The sequence below is a fragment of the Martes martes genome, assembly GCF_963455335.1.
Source record: "Martes martes genome assembly, chromosome: 2".
Taxonomy (NCBI): Eukaryota; Metazoa; Chordata; class Mammalia; order Carnivora; family Mustelidae; genus Martes; species Martes martes.
This window is the reverse complement of record NC_137889.1, coordinates 142966994-142993408: the sequence shown is the minus strand read 5'-3', so window position 1 is coordinate 142993408 and position 26415 is coordinate 142966994. Positions and strand designations below refer to the sequence as shown.

At 53.1% G+C, this 26415-nt stretch overlaps 1 protein-coding gene across 6 annotated transcripts in view; it reads left to right on the top strand.

The window, feature by feature from the left end:
* The window catches only part of TBC1D14 (TBC1 domain family member 14), a 103676-nt gene that overhangs the window by 5515 nt on the left and 71746 nt on the right, over nucleotides 1–26415 (top strand). For all 6 annotated transcript variants that reach the window (XM_080795653.1, XM_080795651.1, XM_080795650.1 and 3 more), the window contains exon 2: nucleotides 6648–7386. In XM_080795653.1, coding sequence (XP_080651779.1) covers nucleotides 6665–7386 — 722 coding nt within the window. In that variant the 5' untranslated portion in view covers nucleotides 6648–6664. The remainder of the gene's footprint in view (nucleotides 1–6647; nucleotides 7387–26415) is intronic.

The following is a 26415-nucleotide window of genomic DNA, read 5'->3' as shown; positions in this document are numbered from 1 at the left end:
GTGGCTTCTGAGGCTGTGGCTGACAGAAAGGAGCAGTATCTGTCTTCTCTTAAGATTAAGGGTACGGGGGCGCCTGGGTGGCTCAGTGGGTTAAAGCCTCTGCCTTCGGCTCGTGTCATGATCCCAGGGTCCTGGCATCGAACCCCGCATCAGGCTCTCTGCTCAGCGGGGAGCCTGCTTTCTCCTCTCTCTCTGCCTCTCTGCCTACTTGTGATTTCTGTCTGTCGAATAAATAAATAAAATCTTAAAAAAAAAAAAGATTAAGGGTACGGAGGGGCGCCTGGTGGCTCAGGTGTTGAAGCATCCGACTCTTGGTTTCAGTTCATGTCATGATCTCAGGGTCTTGGGATCGAGCCTCGTGGTGGGCTCCACACTCAGTGTGGAATCTGCTGGAGATTCTCTCTCCACGCGTTTGCGTGTGCGCTCTCTCACTATCCCTTTCTCTCTCTTACTCTCTCTAAAATAAATCTGTTAAAAAAAAAAAGATTAAGGGGGTACGGAAATCAGTGGCAGAGCTGGGCTGATGGGATGCTTGGCAGCAAAGGCAGGCGCATCCTCTGTGGAGGCTCGGGGAGAGGCACGGTGTCACTGGTGCTCGTGGGGGTGTGAGGAAGCAGCCCCCAGCAGCAGCCAGTGAGGACCCTGGATGGGGAGGGCCCCGGGGAGTGAATGCCCATAGGCAGGAAGCAGCTGCAAGCAGGTGAGCACCAGAGGATGTCTGCATGGGTGGGCAGCACCCTTTCTCCCCGAAGCTGCCCGCGAGTGGAGGTGTGCCAGCTGGGGACATAACTAAGTCATTTGGGTTTGGCCTTATAAACTGTTTGTTTGCAAAGGCATGGTCAAGACCTTGTCACTGCTTTTTAAAGAGAAGCAAATTAAACTGTTGTTCAGGACGGACTTGTTTTCCAAAGTCTCATTCAGAGTCACTGTCAGAGCTGCCATGGGCTTTCTGACTTGTCTGGAAGGCCTAGCCCCGGTGGGGTGAGAGGTGCAGGTCTGGCCCCGGGCGGGGTAAGAGGTGTGCTGTCTCTTGGGGCAGTAAATAAGATGCAGATTCGTCTTGCTGCCTGGAGGGAAAAAGCCTTCCTCTGATCTGTACTTGATGTCTTATATGTTTTTCCTTTGTCTGGGAGGTGACGGCTAGTCATCCTTGAACTTGTATCCCATGGCTGGCCACCTGGGTCTAGAGGAGATGGAGGGCCTGCGGGGGCTGCCGTGGCCCTGCTGGGGGGGATTGTCCCAGGCTTCGGGAAGCCAGTGTAGAGGGAGGAACTCTCTCACTTTGACCGTTCCTCCCAGAGTGGTGGGCAGCCAATGGGGCATGGGATGGTCATGCCCGGCTTGCTGCCAGGAACTTGATGGTGGGGGGGGCATTTCTTTCTCATCTCCTTATGTCCAGGGCTCACCTTGTTCTTGAAGCAGAACCCACTCGCCATAGATGTTTCTTGGACGGACTGTCCCGGAAACCTGCCCTCTTAGAACCTAGTTGTTAGTAATAATTAACTTAGCAAATAGATTTTTGAATCCTTAATCCATGCAAGGCACTTGGCCAGACCATGGTTTCTGGAACCTGTTAGCCCTGTGCCTGCCTGAGCTTAGAAACCCTCGGAGGACCAGGGTGGCAGCGGAGGGCCAAGGGGAGCAGTGGACGGGGAGCAGCAGAGGTCCAGGGAAGCAGCGGGATAGACAGTTGTCTCAGGTGTGGCCAAAAGGAGCCTCAGAGAAGGGAGGACCTGCAGCCTCTTGGGAGAGCAGGGGAAAGCTTCTCAGGGGAGGTGGCCTTGGGAATGTGCTGTGTCTTCTTGTGGCACCTGCTGCCACATCCCCAGGGATGCTGGTGGCCCAGGCCGTGGGGTTTTGAGAGAGGCAAGGGTGACCATGTGAGGCTGCCGAGGCTGTCAAGGCCAGGGTGGGAGGGCTCTGTGCCAGCTCAGGGAATTTAGGCTGATCCTGTCTTTAGAAAACGTGTGACTTGGAGGCAGGCCATCTGCATCTGGCCTCCTGGCAGGCGTCCAACAGTCACCCTGCAGCCTCTCTGAGAAGCGAGCGCTTTGTGCATGCAGCCCCCTTTGGGGCATGCTTGGAAGGCAGGTGCTCTGGCCAGGGGCTTCTGGTTTCCTAGGACTGGTGGCCCCAGGCGGAGGGGTTTGAGGACAGGTGGCCTGGGCCCTTGCGGGATTTGGTTTGTGAGTCTGCTGCAAGCAGAAGGACATGTTTGCTTTTTTTTTTTTTTTTTTTTTTTTTTTTTTTTTTTAAAGATTTTATTTATTTTATTTGACAGAGAGAGAGATCACAAGTAGGCAGAGAAGCAGGCAGAGAGAAGGGGGAAGCAGGCTCCCTGCTGAGCAGAGAGCCCGATGCGGGGCTCGATCCCAGGACTCTGAGATCATGACCTGAGCCGAAGGCAGAGGCTTAACCCACTGAGCCACCCAGGCGCCCCGACATGTTTGCTTTTAAGCTTATTTCCCTGCAGGCTGCCAGCCTTGTTTGTGGGGTTTAAGGAACTTCACTTGGACTTGGACCGAGGGAGGTGTCAAAGGTCATTCATCTTCTCCCTGGAAGAGGCCCTTGTTCTGCAGGCCAGGGCCCCAGCAGAGAGGAGAGAGGGGTGCAGAGGAGGCCATGGCCAGGCGGCTTTGGACCCTGTCACCCCAGGTTCGGCGCCCTCGTGCTCTTGTGGTGGTGGTTCTGGGAAGGGCTCCCTGCATTCACTCGGCATACGTTTTGTGTTCCGAGACTTCTCGTCTCAGAATTGCTGTCTGTGGGCACCTGTGCAGGTCCTGCAGCTCCTCGCACGACTGCGGGGGAGGGAATTCCTGTCTACTGGGCCTAGACTGTGGCTGGACGGGGGAGAGCAGGTGCCCCCCTGAGCCCTCTCGTTGTCTGTATCCCTGTATCCCTGTATCGCCCGCTTTCCTGCCGGCTGGGAGGGAAGCTGAGGCCCAGCCTTCCTGTAACCAGGAAGGTTACACTTTCTCCCTGTGGTAAGCGGCAGAACCAGAATGTCAGCCGGTCCAGGCACCCAGGTTCCAGCGCCATGTGTGGTGAGGGTTTCCTTCGGCGTTTCTGGCTTTTTGCCAGTTTGACCTGTCAGACTATTGATGGCTTTTTGATGATTCTAATAACTCTCAACATTGCAAGAGATTAGCTCTTCACTGTGTGCTAGAAATGTTTCTTGCTGTATTTTCCTTTTAATTAAAAAAATGTCGAAGTCTCGGGCGCCTGGGTGGCTCAGTGGTTTAAGCCTCTGCCTTCGGCTCAGGTCATGGTCTCAGGGTCCTGAGATGGAGCCCCGCATTGGGCTCTCTGCTCAGCGGGGAGCCTGCTTTCCCCTCTCTCTCTCTGCCTGCCTCTCTGCCTGCTTGTGATCTCTGTCTGTCAAATAAATAAATAAAACCTTAAAAAAAAAAGTCGAAGTCTCAAGTGTATGTGCATTTGACTCTCCCCGTGTCTCCCTGTTGGGACTCCTGTTGTTCCACTTCATGGCTGGGTTCAGGGATTTCCTAGGGCAGGGGCCCCGATATTGGCAGCGGCTTTGGCTGGAGGAGCCCAGGCCTGGGGACTCGGGGTGGTGGCTGCAGCCCAGGAAACCAAGGGCAGTGGGAACTGGGGCCTGAAAATGTGTTCATGTGTGCTGAGGTGGTGCCCAGAGTCTTCCGGAGGACAAACTGAGGTTTTGCTCAGTAGGTTAGAGAAGCAATTGATGGAATACATTTATAATTTTGTTTCTGTATTTAATCCTAATTTTGTGTTTTTGTTTTGGTGTAGTGCAGTGTGGTTCTACCTTGTAAGAAAAAAATCGATAATGGATCAGTGCAACATCATGGTTTAATAACCCTCCCTCAGTCACCGGGTCATATTTCAAGTTTTTATTTATTTATTTATTTATTTAAAGATTTTATTCATTTATTTGACAGAGAGAGATCACAAGTAGGTAGAGAGGCAGGCTGAGAGAGAGAGAGGGAAGCAGGCTCCCCACTGAGCAGAGAGCCCGATGTGGGACTCGATCCCAGGACCCCAAGATCTTGACCTGAGCCGAAGGCTTAACCCACTGAGCCACCCAGGTGCCCCTATTTCAAGTTTTTATACTTAGTTCTGTCTGTTTCTGAATTCTGCATTTTGATTCATTCCTTCATATTTTTTTATTTTTTATTTTAAAGATTTTATTTATTTGAGAGACAGAGAGAGAGAATGAACCAGGGGGAGGGGCAGAGGGAGAGGGAGAATCAGACTCCCCGCTGAGCAGGGAGCCTGATGTGGGGCTCGATCCCAGGATCCTGAGATGATGACCTGAGCCGAAGGCAGATGCTTAACAGACTGAGCCACCCAGGCGCCCACATTCCTTCATATTTTTATTTTCCTTCAGTGCTGCACTGTCTGGCTGGTTGCTTCGAATTCTGGGAGGGAGGGAAATGACTCCCTCCCTGGTTCTTCTAATGAATTTGCTTTTGCTGTGTTGACTGGAGAAGGGCCAGGCTTCCTGAAGGGGAGTGGGAAGGCTCAGTGACACCCGAAAGGGAGTGGCTATCATTGTTCCCAGTGTGCTTCAGAACCTTCCCCCACTGACTCTTTGATGATGGCGGCCACCAGCGGAGCGCTTACTGGGGCCTCTGCCTTTAGATGCTTTTCTCATGGTAGTGGACTTAATTCTCCCTGGGCAGTCAGTACAGTGCCCAGGAAAAGTCCCATTAAAACCCAAGAAAGTGGGGTGACTGGTGGCTTAGTTGATTAAGTGTCTGACTTCAGCTCAGGTCATGATCTCTGGGTCGTGAGATCAAGCCGTGCACTAGTGTCCATGCTGGGTGTGGAGCTTACTTAAAAAACAAAAAACCAAAAAACAACCCAAAGTACCATTCTTTATGTTGTTCTACACTGTGGATCAGATTTCTTTTTTCTTTTTTAAGATGATTTATTTGTCATCGAGAGAGCACAAGCAGGGGAGCGGCAGGCAGAGGGAGAAGCAGGCTCCCCACTGAGCAGAGAGCCCGATGCAGGACTCGATTCCAGGACCTGAGATCATGACCTGAGCCGAAGGCTGCTGCCTAACAGACTGAGCCACCCAGGCGTCCCCATGGAGCAGATTTCAATAACCCCACCAGATTTCTTTAGTTTTGATGTTTTGAAGGACAGTGGAAGGTGGCTTAACCTACTCCAGGGTTCTCTGTCTGCTGGGGGCTGTGCTGTCCAGGCTGTGTGCTTCCTACGCCATCAAGTCCACCCGTGTCTTAGGCCAGAGAACCATAGGCAGGGGGGTGTGTGTGTGTGTGTGTCACTGACAGCTTTGAGTCTTGTCACTCAAGTCTTTATTGTAGGTTTATGGTCTTTATTTTTCCTTTTTAAATTTTATTTATTTATTTACTTATTTGGAAAGAATGAATAGGGAGCAGCAGGCAGAGGGAGAAGCAGACTCCCTGTTGAGCAGGGAGCCTGACACGGGGCTGGATCCCAGGACCCCAGGTTCATGACCTGAGCCCAAGGCAGATGCTTAACTGATTGAGCCACCCAGGTGACCCATTATTTTTCCTTTATTATTTGCCTTCCTGAGGCAGCCTTCTACCTGGATTTTTATGATTCCACACTAAGCTGTTTATCCACCGGGGATGGCCTGTTTTTGGGGTCAGTCCCATACATCCTGGCTGTGCTGCTAAATAACACTATGATCTTGGGGCTATTTCTTGACCTCTCTGAGGTTTCCTCCACGGTAATAGGGGTGATATGCCCCGCCTTGTGGACATGTGGGGGGCCGTGGCTGACTTGGATGTGGTTGGGGCCATCTCACGGCACATGGCATACACAATGTATCTTAAAACACCTGGGTTTTAATGCTTTCTTGGAACAGGTAGCACTTGACTTACATGTGGGTTATAAATTGACGTACTTTTGACAGAGGTGTTCGGTTATTTATTTATTTTTAAGATTTTATTTATTTGACAGAGAGAGAGATCACAAGTAGGCAGAGAGGCAGGCAGAGAGAGACAGGGAAGCAGGCTCCCCACTGAGCAGAGAGCCTGATGCGGGGCTCGATCCCAGGACCCTGAGACCATGACCTGAGCTGAAGGCAGAGGCTCAACCCACTGAGCCACCCAGGCGCCCCAGGTGTTCTGTTATTTTATTTTATTTTATTTTTTAAGTAGGCTCCACGCCCAGCGCGGAGCCCAGTGTGGGACCCAAACTCACCACCGTGAGCTCAAGACCCGAGCTCAGATCAAGAGTTGGCTGCTCAACCCACTGAGCCACCGTGGTGCTCCTTCTGTTTATCATTTTTCAAAAACCGTGAAAAACAACCCTTTCTCTCCCTGGGTCTGTCCTCACACCCGCTGTACCAGCCCAGGGGGTCAGACACGTGACTGGTGGGGTGCTGGTGATGAAGAGCAAGGTGATTGTTGAAGTACTGTTTTACCCTACCTGTAGCCTTTGTTGGGGTTATTGTCCCATTATTTTTTATTTTTTAAAAGATTATATTTCATATTGTGGTGATACATGCTAGAACTGTAGCTTCTGGTTCTGCATTAAAACTTGGCTATGTAGGACTTTTTTCAAGGATTTGTCCCTAAAAGGCATCAGAACATTCGAGCTCTATGGCAGAGGAGTGTGTCTTAGGCTTTTATAGCTACTGTCTTAATTTCCATCTTTGTGTTTTTTTCTAGTTCCTCCTCGGACCAAGATGACTGATGGAAACCTGTCCACCTCTACAAATGGCATAGCCTTGATGGGCGTTCTGGGTGGTCGGCCGGGAAACCATATTCAGAACCTGCAGCACTTGACTCTCAAGGCCCCCCGATCCCTCTCGTTGCCAGAGTATGGGCCCAGGCTGAAGCTTGGTCCTGTAGACGATCGGCACAGCCTCAAGTCTGTGGACTCCGGCATTCCCACCCTCGAGATCAGTAACCCGGAACCCGTCCCCTGCAGCGCGGTCCACGTGAAGAGGAAGCCATCGGAGCCGGAGATTGTCCCTGAGCGAGCTTGCCAGAGTGCTTGCCCACTGCCATCCTACACGCCCCCGGCTACTGGCAGTGCCGAGTGGGAGCAGAGTGTGCGGAAGTCGTCCACATTCCCCAGGACAGGCTATGACTCGGTGAAGCTCTACAGCCCCGCCTCCAAAGCCCTGAGCCGCAGCGATGATGTGTCCGTGTGCAGCGTGTCCAGTCTCGGCACGGAGCTGTCAACCACGCTGTCCATCAGCAATGAGGACATCTTGGACCTCGTGGTCACGAGCAGCTCCAGTGCCATCGTGACCCTGGAGAGCGACGATGACCCGCAGTTCACGGATGTCACCTTGAGCTCCGTCAAAGAAACCCGTGAGCTGTGCCAGCAGGACTGTGCAGATGGAACCGAGGATGGGAGTAAACTGAAAATTTTGGGACCACTTAGCAGCTTCTTTACCAGGTAACGCCGTCTTTGTCTCTGCGAGAGTTAGGTTCTCCGAACCGGCTGCTCTGTTCTCGTCTGAAATGTGCTGTGTGCTTCCTGCCTTGCCAAGCAGGCCCTAAGTCCTACGGGCGACCGTGATTTCTGCCCGGAGCCTGGAGTCAGGTGCAGTGGTGGGTAGGACTGGTTTGGAGGTGACCCTACTGTCTGAGCCCTCACCGCTCGTCGTCACCTCTGTGTCCTTCCCTGGCTCCCTCATACACTTTGTTGTAATTTCCCGGCTTCTGAGTGGCTGTGGTGGAGGGCGACCCATAAGTGGCCAGTGCTGACAGATCGGCAGCCTTACTCTGTCAGCCTTGTCCTCTGAAGGGCCCTTTATGCTCAGGGTTAAGCTCAGGGTTAGGAACCGACGTCCCACCTCCGGACCCTGCCGGCCTAACATAGTTCTGGTGTTGCCAGGCAGCCCTGGCCCCATGCCCCCACAGGGCTGTGTCCCGGGCCCGTGTTCTGATGCTGGCGCTGCCCTGCGGCTTCTGCTGTCCCTCCGGGCTGGCACCAGGCCACTCGGTTGCCAAACCAGGGCCTGTGGGGCCCCTGTGTCTCACCTTTAGCCCTGGGGTGCACAGCTACCCCAGGGCCTGCTTCTTACCTGTGCTCTTGTGCTTTCATTCAACAAGTGTGTGTGTCCCCGGCTCTGCTCTTAGCAAGGGACTGTGGGAGGGGTGTGTGCATCGAAGTGTTACAGGAACTGACTTTGGGTCGGGCGCATGGGTGGGGGACACATCAGTCAGTCATATAAGCAGCCGAGGATCTCTGGGCCGTGCCATGCTGTGGGGAGGGGCACAGGGGGTGTGAGTCGCTGTGCAGGAAAGTGGTGACCTGTCCCTAACTGCTTGTTGGGGGACCCACTGCTGTGGTCGGCGCAGCTGTCCCCGCATGTGTGTACTGTAGCAAAGCCCAGGGAGGGCACTTTGTGGTACTGGGTGTCCCCATTTTCCTTTTTAAAGATTTATTTATTTATTTGGGAGAGAGAGAGCACAAGTGAGGGAAGGGGCAAAGGGACGAGGAGAATCTCCAGCAGACTCCCTGTTGAGTGTGGAGCCTGAACTGGGGCTTGATCCCACAACCCTGAGCTGAAATCAAGAGTCAGATGCTTAACTGACCGAGCCAGCCAGGTGCACCCGGTTGTCCATTAGAGGTGGTGTGCTGCGCTGGTGGGCATCCACTGGAGACATCTGTAGCTGTGGGCTTGAAGCCTAACTCACCACAGCCCCAGCTGCTTCACCGTCTGAATGTGGACATTGTCCCGAGTGAGCCTGAGACCAGTTTTGAGTGAAAAGATGTCCAGTGCAGGCTGTGGTTCGTGGGGGATCTCTTCTCTCCAATGTGCTGACAGTGTGAGGCCTCTGTGGTACCGGAGCTCTGTAACCCAGGACGGCCTTCAGTGGGGGGCGCCCAGGAGCTCTGGGGGTAACAGTCACTGTCCCTTCTGCGGCCATAGCCCCAGAATAGGTGGTTATGGTTCTGATTAGCATGGCTGAGCTGTTCTCTTTTTTCAGGTCAGTGTTTTCAGCATTCTGGGTCTGTAGATCCCACCTGGGTGCCTAGGACACGTGGTTCTGATTAGCATGGCTGAGCTGTTCTCTTTTTTCAGGTCAGTGTTTTCAGCATTCTGGGTCTGTAGATCCCACCTGGGTGCCTAGGACACGTGGGGTCCTCAGGATCCGTCCCAGAACTCCAGAATCCGAATCTCAGGGGAAGGGCTGGGGAGGCCCTGTGGGGGTTCTTGGCAAATTTGGAAACGTGGCTCAGAGTGGGAGTGGATGGGAAGCAGCCTAGAGGAAAGAGCTGAGCTTTGGACTGAACACACCTGCACCTGAGTCCTCGCTGTGTGACCTTGAACAGATCACTTCACCTGAGTTGGCTCTCTCACCTCTCAGATCGCATTGAGTAAGTGCCAAGCCCAAGGTGCCCATTACGTTGTTGATATACAAGGTCCGCTTCTGGGACCTACTTCGTGTGGCAGTCACGGGAATGAAGTGGGTCCACGTGTGTGACTGTCACGGCTGCGCCTGGCTCTGGCCGCTGCCTTGTCTCACCGGGATGGAGCCTTCTCTCCCTTTGGAAGGAAACACCGCCAGTTACTTGGATCGTTGTTGAGCCTATTGTTCTTTTTTAATTGACACGTAGTGGACTACGCTGTTATGCTGGTTTCAGGTGTAAGACAGTGTGACTGGACTTTCACATGTGTTCCTAAATGATCTTCGAGCTGGATCTCAGTACCGTCTGTTACCATTCAAAGCTGTTACCTGGTGTCGACTACATTGTGTTCCCTGTGTTGTGCACTGTGTTCTTTTGTCTTATTTAGTTTATAACTGGAAGTTTGTACCTCTAGATCCCCCTCCCCTATTCGGCCCGTCCTCCTTTGCTCTTCATTTTGCAGTCTGTTCTTGTGTTGTTCTGTATTTTAGAGTCTGCATGTAAGGAAAATTATATAGTATGGTAAAGCTTCTGTTTCTTGAAAATCTTTCGTAGCTTTGTGCCGCAGAAATGAAACGTCTCCTCTTTGTTTTATTCTCTGGTTCTTGTCTCCTTAGCCCTTTCATAAAACATTTAAAAAAATTTTTTTTTAATTCTATTTATTTATTTAAGGAATCTCTACACCCAACATGGGGCTGGAACTCCCGACCCTGGGATCAACAGTTGCGTGCTCCACTGACTGAGCTGGTCAGACACCCCCTCGTTTACCCTTTTAATGGCTATGACATTATTGTGAGCCATAATTAAGCACTTTGGGGAAGCAGGTGGAATGTTAATGGCAAGTGGATCAAAGTTTGTGATCTCATGGGCTGAGTCTTTTTGAGTTTTTTGTCCTAGAGTCTTAAAGTGTTAGAGGAGCTTTCCATCTCAAATTCCTTTGAGGGGGAAGAGGGTTCTGTGGCAAGGGTGTTTGGAACCCACTACATGTTTTACAGGTGAGTCACACAGGGGACCCTGCTCACAGTAAGGCCTGTATGAGTTTTGTCGAGGGCAGGGCTGGGGCTAGAGCTGGGCTCTGGGGTTTCTGGCCCAGCCTTCTGAGTCCTCCTATTTCTCTGCTTCATCCCCTGACCCAGGCGACTTCCTTTACCCTTGTGCTTCTCTGTTCTCCTTGTCCTCACTGAGTCAATTTCTAGGAAATTGTAGGAGGAAGTGTGGGCAGTAGTGGAAGGCTCATCTGGGAGAATGGGGCTCAGAGGAGGGGCTGGACACAGTCACGAAACGAACTTGTGGCCCGAGGGGGCAGACTGGTTCGTGGCCCTGGCTGCTTGATGACGGTGGTCTGGGAGAGACAGGAGCAGAGAAGGGACAGGATGGCAGGCTGGGCCTGACCACTGTGGACCCAGCTCCCTCTGTCCCTTTGACCTGCTCTCCATCTGGGCTGTCGGAAGCCCTGTGGTACTGATGCTGCCTTGAGCTGAGAGGTGGTCCTGGGCCTTCAGGGACTCACGGCTGGTGTGGGGAACAGAGCAGGCATGGCGAGGGTTGGGGGCATGAGTGCAGTCATGGGGGTGTGAGCCTATGAGCCTTTGGCTCTCCTGCTTAGTAGCTGTGTGACTTTGGGCAAGTCATTTTACTCTCCTCTGAGCTGTTAAATGGGGGCATGAAACTATAAGGTTAGAGATCAAATCAGTAAGCCTTTAGCACACTCCCTGAGAAGTAGTAAGTAGTGGCTCTCTGTGATGCTAACAGAAATGTTACCATTTCTAGGAAATAAGTTTTTCTGAAGCTTTCTCTGGTTCTTATCCTAATATGGTGCTTACTTTGATCAAAAGTTGTGATGGAAAAAGTTAAATCAGGATGTCTGCACTGTTGACATTTTGGGGTGGATGAATCTTTGTGGTGGGGGCCGTCCTGTCTAACAGCCTCCCTGGTTTACGTCCCCAAGATGCCAGGAGCCCTTCACAGGGGCGTACTGGGTGCCGCCTTCTGTCCCGGGCAGGGAGGGCTGGGAGGGTTGGGAGGGGCGGGCAGGATCACCCAGCCTGTGAGAACCACCCCGCTGGCAGGTGTAGACGTTGGTGTCTGTTTCCCTGAAGGAAATATATTGATGTCACATAATTGGAGCAGGATCCCCTCTTGTTTGGAGAGAGAGCCTGCGTTGAGGGATTCTGTTTCACCCGTGTAGTTGAACAGTGTTTACGTAGACAAGAGGAATCCAGTAACACACATGTTTTCCACAGGAGACTGCTTGTTTCTGCAAAGCCAGGGTTTCCCGGCTGCTAATCTGCACGGGCCTGGGGGCCTGGAAGGTGATAATCCGCTTTGCCCACTTATGGCTTTTTCAGGCAGCTCTGTATGCCGCTCTCAGCAGAGACTGGGTGTCCTTGCTGAGGAGCCATGCTTGGGCTGTAGTGGAAGCTGATGAAGGAGCTTGCAGGGGGAGGGAGGATGGAGAGCTGCCGGGGCGGGGGAGGCTGGGAGATGTGGTGCCCCGGCTGTGTTCTGAACTGCTCCCACCCCCCAATCACCTCCCCCCACCCTGGTTGAGAGCCCCTGGGGACACAGTCTGCATGGGGCTCACCCCAGCGGCGGGGGCCTGTGACACAGTGAGCAGGGTGCTGGGTGAGCTGGAGCTGCTCCGACCCAGGTTCGAACCTCGGCTCTGCCATTTTTGGCCTGTGTGACCCCAAGAACTCCCCTCTGGTCTGTGGTCCCCCATGTGTACGGCGTGGTGGGGGTTCACTGCCCCTCTGGTAAGGATCGCATGGAGTCTTCAGAGAGAAGCCGCGGGACAAAGTCCAGGCCGAGTGCATCCCCAGTTTGCGGCTTGGCTTTGTGGGCCTGCTGTCTGCTTTTGTTGGGGATTCACATAAGATTCCACTGTTTCATGGGTCTGTGTAAGGACAAAGGTGAAACCGTTGTTTTTTTTTTTTTTTTTTTTAAGATTTTATTTATTTATTTGACAGAGAGAGAGAGAGAGATCACAAGTAGGCAGAGAGGCAGGCAGAGAGAGTGAGAGAGGGAAGCAGGCTCCCCGCCGAGCAGAGAGCCCGATGTGGGACTCGATCCCAGAACCCTGAGATCAGGACCCTGAGATCCCAGGACCCTGAGGCAGCGGCTTAAACCACTGAGCCACCCAGGTGCCCCGAAACCGTTGTTTTGAGAAAATCTTTAAGGCATTTTGACTTGGTGTGAATGCGTTCAACTACAATTCCTCGGCTTTGGGGGTTTGATAACTTGGAAGGAGCTATGGACAGTGCTGAGGAGGAAATGTGCTCCTTGCTTTCTTTTTTCTTTCCTTTTCTTTTTTTTAAAAAGAAACTAATTTTTTTAAGGGGAGAGAGAGGGGCGGGAGGAGGGGCAGAAGGAGAGAGAGAACCCGAAGCTCTGAAGCAGGCTCCCTGCCCCGCGCAGGGCTCGGCCTCACCATCCTGAGATCATGACCTGAACCCAAACCAAGAGTTGGACGCTTAACTGACTGGGCCCCCCAGACCTCCCCCACCGCACTTTCTCTTTGGAGAGGTGGCCATGGCAGCCTTGCTTGATCTTCAGTCCCGTGGGAGACAGCGTGTGTGGGTAGGTGGACTCTGCAGGCGGGCTTGCGCCTCATGCGGGCCACTCTCCTTCCTGTGTGTGCCGTCGGGGTCTCTCAGAGCTGGGGTTCTGGATAGGAGTTGGGTGCTGTCAGCTTCTCCTGGGAGGAGCCAACCGCGGCAGGAGGAGGAGGAGGCAGTTAGGCGGTGTTGTTCCGTAGGGTGGTGTCAGGGCCGTGCGGCTCTCCAGTGTCGGCCCTCCAGTGTCGGCCCTGTGCTTGTCCCCTGGCTAGTGCCAGGCCACTGCGGCGGGGGTGGGGTGGGGCGGGAGGGTCCTGACCCTGACTTCTGAGGGTCGGGGGGCGGCTCTGATGCAGCAGAGGGCCTAGAGGCCCAGGGTAGAGCCCAAGACTTTGGCCCTCACTGGGAGTGTGAAATCACCTCAGTCCTTGCGTTGTTAGATCCTTTCTGCTTAAACTTTTTCGGGTGGTTTCTATAACCTGTGCCGAAAGCTGATGGATTCAGGTAAGTCCTGTGAGTAATTCTTACTCATAGGTGGGGAGACTGAGGCAGGGGGTGATTAAGTAGCCTGCAAGGGATATAGCCGGCACTGGGCACGGGACTCCGAACTTAGGGTTCTCATCTGGAGAACAGGAACAAGTTCGGGTGTCAAAGGGAGGAGGTGTGCATGGGTGTGAAGCACCAGGCACACAGGAGGCACACCGTCTACGTTACTGACTTTTGCCCAGATACGTGTGTGTGGGCGTGCGTGTGTGCGTGCACACACACCTGGGGCACGCACGTGCATGCGCCACATGATACCCGGGAAACAGCCCTGGTGGGTGTTCCCTGGACCTAGCTGTCTGCTGCTGTGTGGGCACGGGTAAGGCAGGCACTCAGCCTCTCTGGGGGCTTCCTGTCCTTGTTTGCAGAAGGGGCTCAGGGCACCTGCCTTATGAAGCTGTGAAAAGAAAAAGCAGCCGTGTGACCCCGGTGCTGGGCTCCAAGCGCCAGGCAGCAAGGGAGGCCCGGTGGCGTGTGAGGATGGTTCCTAGATAGACTTAGAAGTCCAGAAAGAAATACGGACACTCAGAGGCTGGCAGGTCTTTGAGTGTCTTCCGCGTGGACAAGGTCGACACAGTGTCCCGCAGGCGGAAGGATCAGCATGCGTGAAGTCATAGGAGCAGGAGAAAGCCCAGTGTTTCTGGGAAAGTGCTGTGGCCCGAGGTGCCCAGGATGGAGAGCCAACAGGCTCACGTGCCCAACTCCACAGTCCCTGCTCTTTCTACCGGAGACACCACACTACCTCTTTTTAAAAAATTTATTCTTATTTTTAAGTAATCTCTGTGCCGAAGGTGGGGCTCAGATTCAGCACCTGAGCTCCAGAGTCACCTGCTGTATGGACCGAGCCAGTGGGGCAGCCCTGCATGGCCTTTGGGGACATGCATGCCGTGATCAGCTGTGGGGGGGTTGCTGGGAGAGCAAGAGGAGATGTGCTGTGCTTGGGCCAGGCAGGGTCTGCAAGTGTGTGGCTGGGGCCGATGGGGGCACTGCTTGCAGGTCAGGGGGTCTGCTCTGCGGCACCCCCTTGGGGCACAGAAGCGTCTCGGTGCGAAGAGGGCATGGTGTGTGAGCAGGTTGAGAAGGCTGTCCTCACTCACTGAGTCCTGAGGCCTTCCTGGGCTGGCTGTGGGGAGGGGGTGCAGAGCAGAATCAGTGACAGGCCAGGGCGGCCAGGAGCAGGAGAAGCAGAGAAGATTTTGGCAAGGACACCAGGAGGGCAGCTGCTATTGTATTAAGTACACATCCGTGAGGTGTCTCGACTATTCCGAGTACTGTCCTTTGTGCGAGGAGAGTTTTCCCTGGCCCTGTTTGGATGACCCCACTCCCGGGCTTTCAGGCCCTCTAGGACTTCTCGTGCCAGGTGGTTTTTCAGCAGCTCAGCCCCAGTGCTATGGAATGCCTGCCTTTTCCGAGCACCGGCTGACCCGTGAGCTGCCACTGGCCCTTGTTACAGCCCCTGCCAGGTCCTTGATGCCCTGACTCCACCTGACCTTCATTTCCAGGGGTTCTTCCGGGGCGGGGGGTGGAGGGAGCGGCGCGAGGATGGTCCAGCAGCCACAGGCGGCTGGTGTCCATGAGGGGTCCGTTCCAGGAGCTCACTCTGAACAGCCGAGCTAAGGGCGTGCTGCCTGCCCAAGCTTTGCTTCCTGGTGATGGCGGGCCCCGGCATGGTTCCCTGCAGGCCTGGGGGGGTGCTGTGCACTGTGCTCTGCCCTTCACCATGTTTCTCATCAGGGCTTTTTTTTTTTTTTTTTTTTTTTTTAAAGAAACATTTACCAAGGGGCTGCCTGGGTGGCTCAGTGGGTTAAAGCCTCTGCCTTCAGCTCAGGTCATGATCCCAGGGTCCTGGGATTGAGCCCCGCATCGGGCTGTCTGCTCCGCAGGGAGCCTGCTTCCTCTTCTCTCTCTCTCTGCTTGCCTTTCTGCCTACTTGTGATCTCTGTCTGTCAAATAAATAAATAAAATCTTTAAAAAAAAAAAAAAGAAACATTTACCGAGGGGCACCTGGGGGGCTCAGTCTTTAAGCAAGACTTCTGCTGCCTTCCGCTCAGGTCATGATCCCAAGGATGTGCCCCACATCCAGCTCTTTGCTCCATGGGGAGCCTGCATTTCCCTCTCTCTGCTGTTCCCCTGCTTGTGTGCTTGCTCTCTCTCTTTCACAAATAAGTAAATAAAAAACATTAAAAAAAAAAATACTTACCAAGCATTTGCCAAGGCACCATGCTAGGTGCTTGGGATTTGGCTGTGGACAAGACAAAGATCTTTGTCCCTGAGGAGCTTCTGTTCTAGTGGGAGGAGAGGATAATACCCGAAGTAAGTACGGGGAGCACAGATGTTGATGGTGATGGGTCGTGCCATGGGGAGAACAAGGCAGCGGAGGCAGGAGGAGAGACCTGGCCAGGGCGGGCTCTAAAACACACTGGTCAGCAGGGCCCACGGAAGCAGGTCCTGCCTGGTGCACGAGCGGGAGACACTTCAGCAGAGATGAAGGAGGCGGGGAAGTTGACCCCGCAGACTCCTGGTGAAGCTGAGACAGGCTGGGAAGGGCCCGGGTAGGCCTGGTGACTAGAGAAGAGGACGGAAGCTGAGGGGACAGAGTGAGCCATGATGGGGGTGGAGATGAGGTCAGTGGGACCAGGTGCTCTGCGGGCCTACAGGCCGTCAAGAGCTGCCTTTGGCCGAGAGCGAGGGGAAGAACTGCAGAACATGGGGCAGAGGAGGCGTGCTAGTTGTCTACTAGTTTGCCACACAGCAGATGAAAAGTAACCAGATAGCAGATTAAAACATCAGTGGCCCCTGGTCACACGGCCACATTCTCTCTGAGGGTCTCACAAGGATGGAACCCAGGCACTGAGCAGCAGAGAGCAAGGAGCTGTCGCCTTCCTGGCTCAGTTAGATCATTGGCAGTGCTTGGTTTCCCATGGTCTTCGGTTCCTCGATGGCCATCAGCTGGGGCTGCTTCCAGTCCCTAGCTGCTTCTGCTGTGCCTTGTCGTCTGTCCCCGCTGTCTTCAGTGCAGCAACAGGGAACCCCCCTTGTGTACAGTCCTTCTCCCACTTTGACTCTCTCTTGCCAGGGAGAGCCCTGGTTCTTAAGGGCTCACTGATGAGATGAGGCCAACCAAGAATAACCTCCCTTTCCTGAAATTTCTGTGCCATACGACAGCTGACCATGGGAGTGACTGTCCGACACAGTCATGGTTTATACCCACACTGAGGGTTGCTGGAGAGGTGGGGACAGCGGTGTACCCTGGAAACCAGTGTGGGGTGAGTTTGAGAAAGAGTTAGAGGAGGGGACTTGCTATTAGCAAAGGCAGGTGGGAGCAAACACGTGAGGTGACAGCCGGATGAAGACGTGGTATGAGGGGTCTTTCTTTTCTCTAGGGCTGGAGAAACAGGGGTTTCTGTTTACTGTTAAGAATAGCCTAGCAAAAGAGCAGACGCAGATGTAACCAGAGAGAGGAGGCCTTGCAGAGAGGTGTCCTTCAGTGGTCTCCAAAGGAGCCGGGTCTGGTGCTCCCGGGACACATTGGCTTCCGCTGCATGGAATCGTCTAGATTAAGAAGTGGTGAAGCAGAGGATGTTGGCGCCGGGGCCGGAGGACAGATGTGGCCGTGGGGGTCTGTGGGAGTCCTCGCCTTCCTTATTTAGCGAATGTGAACTACTTTATTGTCTTTAGTGCTGTGTCATTGTTTTTCTGTGTGTGAATATAGATTTTTAATTTCAGCATATTTCCTTTTTTAACTGTTTTAGAGCAGTTTTATATCACAGCAAAATTAAGCAGAAAGTGCAGAGTTGGGGCACCTGGGTGGCTCAGTGGTTTAAGCCTCTGCCTTCGGCTCAGGTCATGATCTCAGGGTCCTGGGATGGAGCCCCGAATCGGTCTCTCTGCTCAGCAGGGAGCCTGCTTCCCTCTCTCTCTCTCTCTGCCTGCCTCTCTGCCTTCTTGTGATATCTGTCTGTCAAATAAATAAATAAATAAAATCTTTAAAAAAAAAAGTGCAGAGTTGGGGTGTCTGGCTGGCTCAGTTGGTAGGGCATGCGACTCTTGATCTTGGGGTTGTGAGTTCAAGCCCCAGGTTGGGCGTGGAGCCCACTTAAGAAAAGAGAGAGTGCAGAGTTCCCATAGAATGCCCAGCTGCCAGTCGAGGCACTGCCTCCCCCATCTCAACGTCCTGACCAGAGCGAAACCTTCTTACAGTCAGTAGACACGTCATCGTCTGGGTACCCAGAGTCCACAGTTAGTGGCAAGGTCACGTTCCATGCGGAGTGACCTGTATCCATTGTTACCATGGCACATGAGGTGCTGCCCTGCCCTAGACAGCCTGCTCCCCTCCCTCCCCACACACCCCTGGCGACCACCCATCTTCTTCCTGCCTCCATAATTTCGTCTTTTCCAGAATGTCAGGGAGCTGGAATCCTAACAGTGCAGCCTGTTCAGACTGGCTTCTCTGGCTTGGTAATGTGCATTTAAGGTTCTTCCCTGTCTTTTCATGCCTCGATGAAGCTCATTTCTTCTTAGCACTGAATATTATCTCATTGTCTGGAACGGACCATTTATTTTTTCGTTCATCTCCTGAAGGACATCTTGGTTGCTTCCAAGCTTTGGCAGTTGTGGATAATGTGGCTGTAAATATCCCCATGCGGGTTTTTGTGTCGACAGGAGTTTTCAACTCCTTCGGGAGCCTGATGCTGGATTGAATGTAAGAGTGTGTTTAAGTTCAGCAGAAACTGCCAAACCGCCTTGTGGAGCAGCCATCCTGTTTCTGTGCCCACCCACAGTGAGTGAGGGCTCCTGCGGCTCTAGGAAGCCTGCTTCCTTCTGCCCTAGGAAGGAAGCAGGGTTCTCTGCGGACGGGATGGGCCCCTGGGGTGAAGGAGGGAGTGTGATGAAAGGAGAAGGTGCGAGAGTCATCGTGGGGCATGGGATTGCAGGATCTGGCTTTGTAAGAGAGTGGGCAGCCTGCCCCGGGGGGGTACGTGTGCTGGGCCCAGGCGTGTGTGTGAGCCATGGTTGTGATTATGCTGAGTTGGGATGAAAGGGGAGGCAGGCAAGGGAGTTGAGCGAGCGTGGAAGCTGGGGAAGGGGTGGGGGATGTCAGGAGGGCAAGTGGCAGCAAAGGAGGATGGACCAGTGGGATCTTGGTGGGTGGAGGAATCGGAGGAGCCGGTTGAGGGATCCGGGCCTGAGGGTAGTGGGGAGCCTTCATGGTGTGGATAAATGGGCTTAGGGCAATAGCTAGCTGGCCATGGAGCTTGGAGGGCTCAGCCGCCACCTGGACCCCTGCCCTGCTCAGTCTGACGGTAAGGCTCAACCCCGGAAAGTCACGTGCTGTTCGAGGTGTCTCCTCCATGGGGTTGGAAGGAGGCAGAGCGCCTTCATGGGACCCCTTTCTGGTGCTCAGTGGGGGGAGGGAGGTAGCAGTTCCCTCCCGGGGGGAATGTTGGGATGGGTGCTCCTTCGCTGGGCTGGCCATGGGTTCATGGAAGCTCCCGTTTGTGAGCAGCATCTCCTCCTGCCAGAAAGGCTGGCATGGGGCGCCCTGCTCTGGGTGCTATGATCCTCTGGAGTGGCCCAGGCCAGGATGGCGTGAGGGGAAGGAAATGCCAAGAGGAAATGTCCAGGAGGAGCACGGACCATTGTCATGCAGGGGCCCTCACTTCCTCTTCTTCAGTCCTTGGCCTTCTCTAGGGGACCCTGTCCTCCCTCCAGCTGGCTGCTCACAGCCGATGTCTCTTTGGCATTCCCCACCAGGCACTAGCCTCCCGAGGGCCAGGCCTGCGGAGGTGGGGGCTCGCTCACTCAGGAACACCTCCATGATTCTCTGAGGCTCTGCATCCTTGCATTGTTGCTGTAAATGCTTACCCACCGTTGGAACGGTTCGCTCCAGCCTCCATGTGAGGACCAGCCTCATGGGCCTTCTGTGTCTCCAGGGTGCCCTTGTTCCACCAGAGGGGCACAGAGAAGATGCTGGGGGTGGGTTTGTGTGTGTCCCAGAAGTTGCCTTGCTGCTGTGGCTTTGGCTGCTGTCCTTCTGATGGGCCCGATCTCCCGGGTGTTCAGGTCCTTGGGTCCCTTTCCTGCATCCGTGTCCCCAAGCGACTCTTGGAGCAGGAGCCCCTTGAGGTTAGTGTGGAGTGTGCACAGGGAGGTCCTAGTGGCTGCCGTTGCATCGTGGCTACAGCCCTGTGTGGGGAGGGCTGTGGAGGCCACAGTGAAGCCACAGTGAAGTCGCAGGGGTAAATATCATCTCAGCTCTGCCACTTACTTCCCCCCTGCACTGGCAGCAAGTTGCTGTATCCCACGGGTCAAACGGAGAATTGGGCTGGTGGTCTTCTCCAGCAGGAGGAACATTTCCCGGCTTGGCGCCTCATCTGCCTGCAGCCCTCCTTCCCTCCTCCGCCAGGCTCAGCAACCCCCTTTTGGAGCAGGTGGCACTTCTGCCCTTTGCTGCTGCCCACACTGCGTGAGAGGAGCCCACTGAAGATTCCCAGCAGAGTGGAGTCCCCAGCTCCCCACTCAAGCAGCCCCCCTTGTTCGGTGCCATTGGTGGGTCCCCCTCGAGGGCCTACATCATACCCCCACACTCACACCTAGGAATTCAGTAAACATTTGTCAGATGGGTGAGTGGAGATGGCTTCCATGTCCTTGGTGAACACCTCCCCAGGACTGAGTGCTGAGGACACGGCTGCCACCAGCCCCGTCCCCCCAGTAAATGTAACAGATGCCCCTTGTAGTCTGGTGCGGGCGCACAGCTGCTGGAGATGCTCCAGCTCAGGCTTTCGGTGCCAGTGCTGGGGAGAGATAAACCACAGGGTGTTTGGAGAGGGACGAGGGATGCGGGGGAACCCAACCTCTGTGAGAAGCAGAAACCAGTGGGTTCAGGTCCCTGGTCCCATGATGCCTTGCATGCACTTTGTCTCGCCTCTTCTATCATCTGGGGTCTTTCGTTGGGGTGCTGTTGTCGCCTGAGCTGTCCGGTGTGTCTGCCACTAGCCACACGAAGCAGTTGAGACTGGATTGAAGTTGGTGCTCTGACTCTGCAGCTGCCTGAGCCACATTCCGGGGCCTTTCCATCCCCATGGGAAGCTCCGTTGTTCAGCGCTAGTCTGGTTGGTCTAGGTGTCGAGCTGGCGCTTTACTTTTGGACTTTGTTCTTGTGAAAGAAGCGAATCTGGAGGGAAGTTAATGGAGCCCAGGGAAGCGTGCAGCAGAAAGCACCGGAGGCTAGGACCCCTGGGGGAAGGCAGAGGCTGAGGGAAGGTGGCCTGCTGCTGGGAAGGCTGGCTGGGGTGGGGGGAGGGCCGACCTGCCCTCTGGTCCGGCCTGGGGACAGCAGCTGCCTTGCAGGGTGTTGGGTATCTCACTCAAGGTCCTGTTCAACACTGCCCCTGAGCTCTGGGGCACATTCTAGCATCTGGGGAGCTGCATGCAGGGAGATGGAGGGGTGAGCACCTCGGACTTGCCCTGCGGTGCCTCCAGCCCAGAGACCGGAGAACCCAGAGGGCCTTCAGGGAGTGTGGTCTCAGAGCCAGAGACGGGAGTATCTGTTCTGCCCATCCTGTAGAGTTCTGGGCACCCAGCTGTGTTCTCCTGAACCTTGGTTTCTTTTCTCCCAAATGGCAATAACAAGGCTGAGCATACAGCGTGCTTGGCGTAGTGATTGGTGTTTGCACCCCACCAGAATTCATTGGGGGCCTCTATGTACCCCTGTGGTTGAATGAGTGAATGTTAGCAAGGGCCAACCTGCCCAGGAGGTGAGCACTAGAAAAGGGAGAATGGAGAAAAGAAGGATTTGATCTGTTCCAAAGGGTGAACAGGCTTGACTTCCTCTGTGTGATTGATTGGTGACAGGTCAGAGCGGGCCACCTGCTGGCTTTCCCGTGATCCCGCCAGCTCGAGACCGCATGTTGAACTCCAGGGAACTCGAACAGGTTCTGTGTTCCAGGTTGAGTCTGATGATCTGTTGTCCTTCCCTTGGGGGTTAGGAAACTTCTGTTTGAGGAAGAAACCTTTCAAGTTCAGCCACTTTTTGTTGGATGCAGACCTTGAAATCCCCCTTTGTCTCAGGTGGGGCGGGCAGGCACCTTCGCTGTGGCGTGTCAAGGCAGTGGCGTTCAGGAGTGGTGTGGACTGAACCAGGAAGGGACTTCGCCGGCCTACACATCTGCTTACCCGTCCTGTTCAGGAGCCAGATCCTGTCCTGGTGGACCTCGCAGGCTACACTGATTTCTCTGCAGTGCTTCTGCCCTGGCTTCTGGGAGCTGCGCTGTCCTTAGAAATCTCACAGCCATGAGGCGCTTGGGTGGCTCAATCGGTTACGCGTCTGACTCAGGTCATGATCTCAGGGCTGTTAGTTGGAGCCCTATGTCAGGCTCCCTGCTTGGTGCGGAGTCTGCTTAAGTCATCCTCTCTCTCTCTCTCTCTCAGGTAAATATTTTTTAAAAAAGGAATTTCAGGGGCACTTGGATGGCTCAGTCGGTTGGGCGTCTGCCTTTGGCTGAGGTCATGATCCCAGGGTTCTGGAATCAAGCCCCACGTCTGGCTCTGTGCTCAGCAGGAGGCCTGCTTCTCTCTCTCCCTCTGCCTCTCCCCATTTGTGATTTTTCTGTCTGTCAAATAAATAAATAAAATCTTAAAAAAAAAAAACTTTCATACCTATAAGCAAGATAGGTTTGGGCAGTGGACGAAAGGGGGATGTATTTGTTCCTTGCGAGAGTCATCTGGCTTTCCGCGTGTGTGTGCCACCCTCTGTGCGCTGGCACTATTGGGAAATCACACACTGGGTCTTTATGGGAAGTCCCAGATTTCTGTGTTTAGAGACTTTCCAGTCTGCCTTCTTTCTGTGTGGTGAGGTTATGGTCAGCCTGGGAGGGGGGGATCAGCAGGAAACGCAGGACACTGTGGCGGCATGGCAGTTTGTGGAGTTCGGAGAAACCCAGAGGCCGCCCTGTTCCTACGAAGTGGTTCTCTCGCCACCGGCTGCTTTCTGCTCGCACATTGATCTCCCTTTGCCCGCTTAAGAAAATGTTCACAGAATACCCAAGCAATTAAAGCTGTCCTGCTCTATGTTCTACCCATCAGCGCCCATTCTAAAGTGTTTACGGATTTATTTTGTTTGGAGGACCCTGAATATTTGGCATAGAGAACATCAAATTCTCTTATGCCCTCTGTATTTTTTGTGTGTGCAAGGACCTACCAGATTGCCACATCCAGTCTGCTAGTTCCTGTTGCTGTTAAGTGAGCTGAGTTTGTAACCGAGAGTTGTTTTGATTTCAGTTTTGCTGATTCTTTGTTGTGAGTAGTTGTGGTTTATCTCAGGATTCGTGTAACGTTCTTTAAATGGGAGAGTGATGAGTCATCCAGATTTGCCTAATAGCTGTCCGGGCCTGCAACATCCCGTTTTCCTGTTAATTCCCCTTTGCTTCCAGCTAGAGGCTTTTCAAATCCAGGCTCTGTGTGCACAGTGTTACAGAAATAGTACATGTCTGCAGGACTTGGAAAACTGGGTTTGAATTTTAGTCCTAATTTCTTTCAGGTTTCAGATTAGCATGTGAGACCCGTCTCCCTCCAGGAAGGGAGATTTGGGCAAAGTGGTGCAGAGGTAGAAGGGGCCTGGCCTTGGAGTGGGGGTGGGGGTACTGAGAGGCCAGGTGGACGAGGACACCAGCTTGCTGGGTCAGCCCTTGTCCTAGCTCCTAAGGGGTCTATCCCAGAACGAGCAGGTTTTATTCCTTTTAGTAGTTCCTTTGAAAACAGGTATTTTTAAAGCAGAAGAAATTGACTGGTGGGGAAGATCCATGAATGTACGTTTACTCCTGTGAATGTCAGCTGCTGTAACAAACTTGACACCTGTGTGGTGGCCCAGGTGGATGGAAGTTCATTTGCGGCTGGTGCTCTCCCAGGGTCTTGCCATCTGGTGGCTCTGGAGATTGCTCCCTGAGTTCTGTGGGCTTCTCTGCATCAAGCCAGGAAGGGGCTGGTGGGGGTGCAGTTTCAGGGCCCAGCTGGAACTTTATTGGTTGGAACTTGGTCACGTGAAGCCCACCTGAAAGGGAGGTCGGGAAGTGGGACCAGTACCCAGCACCGGGAGGAGATGGGTTTAGCAATAGCCGGGAGCCTGGGCCCTTTTGGGGATCGTTATTTTTTTTTTCCAAGCCCCCTTCCTCTTTCTCCTTCACTAGGATTAAATGCTTGGAGTTGATAAGGTGAATGCATTGTTATTCTCTTGCCTAAACGGTGGATCCCACCAGTTGTGGGCGGGATTCCAAACTGTGGTGCGACACAAGGAACATTCTGGATCCACCCCTGCGCCCCTCAGACCTCCAGTTCAGTTTGTGCTCTAGCCATACTTGGAGCTCTCCGAACCTGTGTCTTGTCTCTGCATCTCAGCCCATTTTGTTGCCTCTGCCTGGCAAACTCCTGTTTGTCCTTTAGGATTTCACTTAAGGTCACCTCCCCTGGGAGGCCTTCTGTGATCTCTGTAACCCCTTCCAGGGCCTTCATTTGGATCCCGCAGCCCCTGGACTTCTGACACAGCATGGACACCCTTCCCACCCCTGGACCGTGAGCTTCTTGAAGGCAGGGGCCACATCTTACTCCTTGTTTTCCTAGCCGGTGCAGAACCTTAGTAGATGTTTAGTAAATAATCTGAAGTGAAAAGTAGTAAATTTGGCATACTTTAAAATACTTTAAAACCTGAATATTTTCCTTTTCAATTTTATTACTATTCTAGATGCAGAGAGAAGTCTCTTCCCAGCAGTTTGGTCTGCCATGCCAGGTCACCCAGCTTCTGTAGCTTTTGGGTCACATGTACTGCCTCCATACCTGTGCTGTCTGCAGAGCTGGAATGTTCTTCTGAGTTTTTTATTTTAATTTTAATTTAATTTAAATTTTTTTTACTGAGATCTTTGATGTGTTTTGTTATGGTTTTTTTTTTTGGACAATAAATTTTTTTTAATGTTTTTTTTTTTTTAAGATTTTATTTATTTATTTGACAGACAGATCACAAGTAGGCAGAGAGGCAGGCAGAGAGAGAAGGGAGGAAGCAGGCTCCCTGCTGAGCAGAGAACCCGATGCGATGCGGAGCTCCATCCCAGGACGCTGGGATCATGACCTGAGCCGAAGGCAGCGGCTTTAACCCACTGAGCCACCCAGGCGCCCCTTAACATGTGTTTTCTTAATGCTTCTCTTTGTTTAAAAATACACAGGAAAATTGTTTTTTTATGTTCATCCTTCTGTTTTTGTCCTTTCCACTTTTATACCTACTACCGATTTTTCCCTCTTGCCGTATTTCCTTAAAGACTTTTTATGAATTTTAAACTTAAAACTGTGTCTTTTGTAGTTTGGTACCCTCCTTTTCACTTCTAGAAGACATTTCCGCACGTAATTAGACCTTGTTCACCCATTTATTAATGGCCTTGTGGTATTCCGTCCTGTGAATCATTTACTGATCCAACAGTAAGGAAGTAGATTTTGTTCCTGCTTTTGGATAAAATTACCTGTGTGCAAGTCAGCATGCATTATCCACCATTCCCATGATTTCCTGGGACAGGGTTCCAGGTGACCACCGTCCCACTTCCTGCTTCCGTGACCATGTCCCGACCGCTGGTCTGCTTTCCCGTGAGCATGGATGGTGAGGCCGCTGGAGCTGTCTGACCATGGTGTGATTTTACTGGCAGTGAAAATCCAGCCTCTGTTTTATGAATGAGGCTGAGGGACTGTTAGAGTTTGTCATAGCTCCTGCCGCAGGTTACCGTGAACGGCTGTTGGGAGGATATGTCCTTCTGGGGACTCCAGTCTGCACAATGAAGAGATGCCTGTGGTTTTCTTCTCTTCTCCTGCTGGGCCCTTGTTTGGGCTCATGAGACTGACCCTGAGCCCAGCAGTGCTGGGCCACACTTCCCTGCCTTTGCCTGAGATGCCCCCCTCCCCTCTGCCCCATGTCGCCTTGGCCCATTTCTGCACGTGTTTAAGGCCTGTTCTTGCTGACACCTCTTTTCTGCAGCCTTCCTGGCGTCCCCAGGACAGAGGGGACCTCCTCCAGGGGCACTCTCACCGGGCCTACTCTCCTGTGGCCTTACTATAGTCTAGTCTAGCTTTGTATGTCTCGGGGTTACCATGAGCCCCTCAAGGGCAGGGTCTGAATGTGAGTCGTCCCTGATCCCCAGCTCCTGCCCTGCTCAGGTTCCTGATCGGCACTGGCAGATTGGCTGGACGTGCTTCTTCTGTGCACTTGTGTAGCGTGGACTCCTTCCTGGACCCGCGTGTGAGTGGCTTTTTAAATCCACACAGGGCTGGCCTGCTTCGTGCTGCGCTCTGTGCTACGCATATTCTGTATTTGAGAAAACAGGGATCTGCTGGCTTCATGGAGCATGGTCTAGATTTGCTGCATGGAGGGAGAGGGCACACTCCTGGGTTAGGAGTCTCCCCACTGCCTAGATCAGTGGAAAAAGACAGGAAGATACTAGAAGAACTCACACTGTAAGGCAGGTGTTCACAGTGTGGTTTTGCTTTAGTGAGTACGGTTGTTGTAGTAGTTTAAAGCAAAATCTAAAAGGTAGTAATGTGCTGTTCACGGAAGCTGCTGGAAAGGAGTTAATCTCAAATTAACTCCTTTGAGAGTATCAGCTAAAGTATCAGCTAAAGAAACAAGGAAGGGAAACATTTATTAATTAAAGAGCATAGTTTTTGCCACTTTTGCTGCACAATAGAATTGTCCGGAAAACATAAAAAAGAAATTAGCGTCCAGGCCCCACCCTCAGAGATGAGTGGGGTGAGACTTGGGCACTAGGAATTTTTTTCGAAGCTCCCCAGGTTGTTCTCGTGTGCAGTGAGGACTGAGAACCGCCAGTAGAAGGTAGAGATCTCAGGTCGAATCCAAGCCCTGCGGTGTGTCTGGTGACCGTAGGCAAGGGGATGGCTCTGAATTCCCTGTCTGTTAAGATAAGGAAGACCGTGTGAGCCC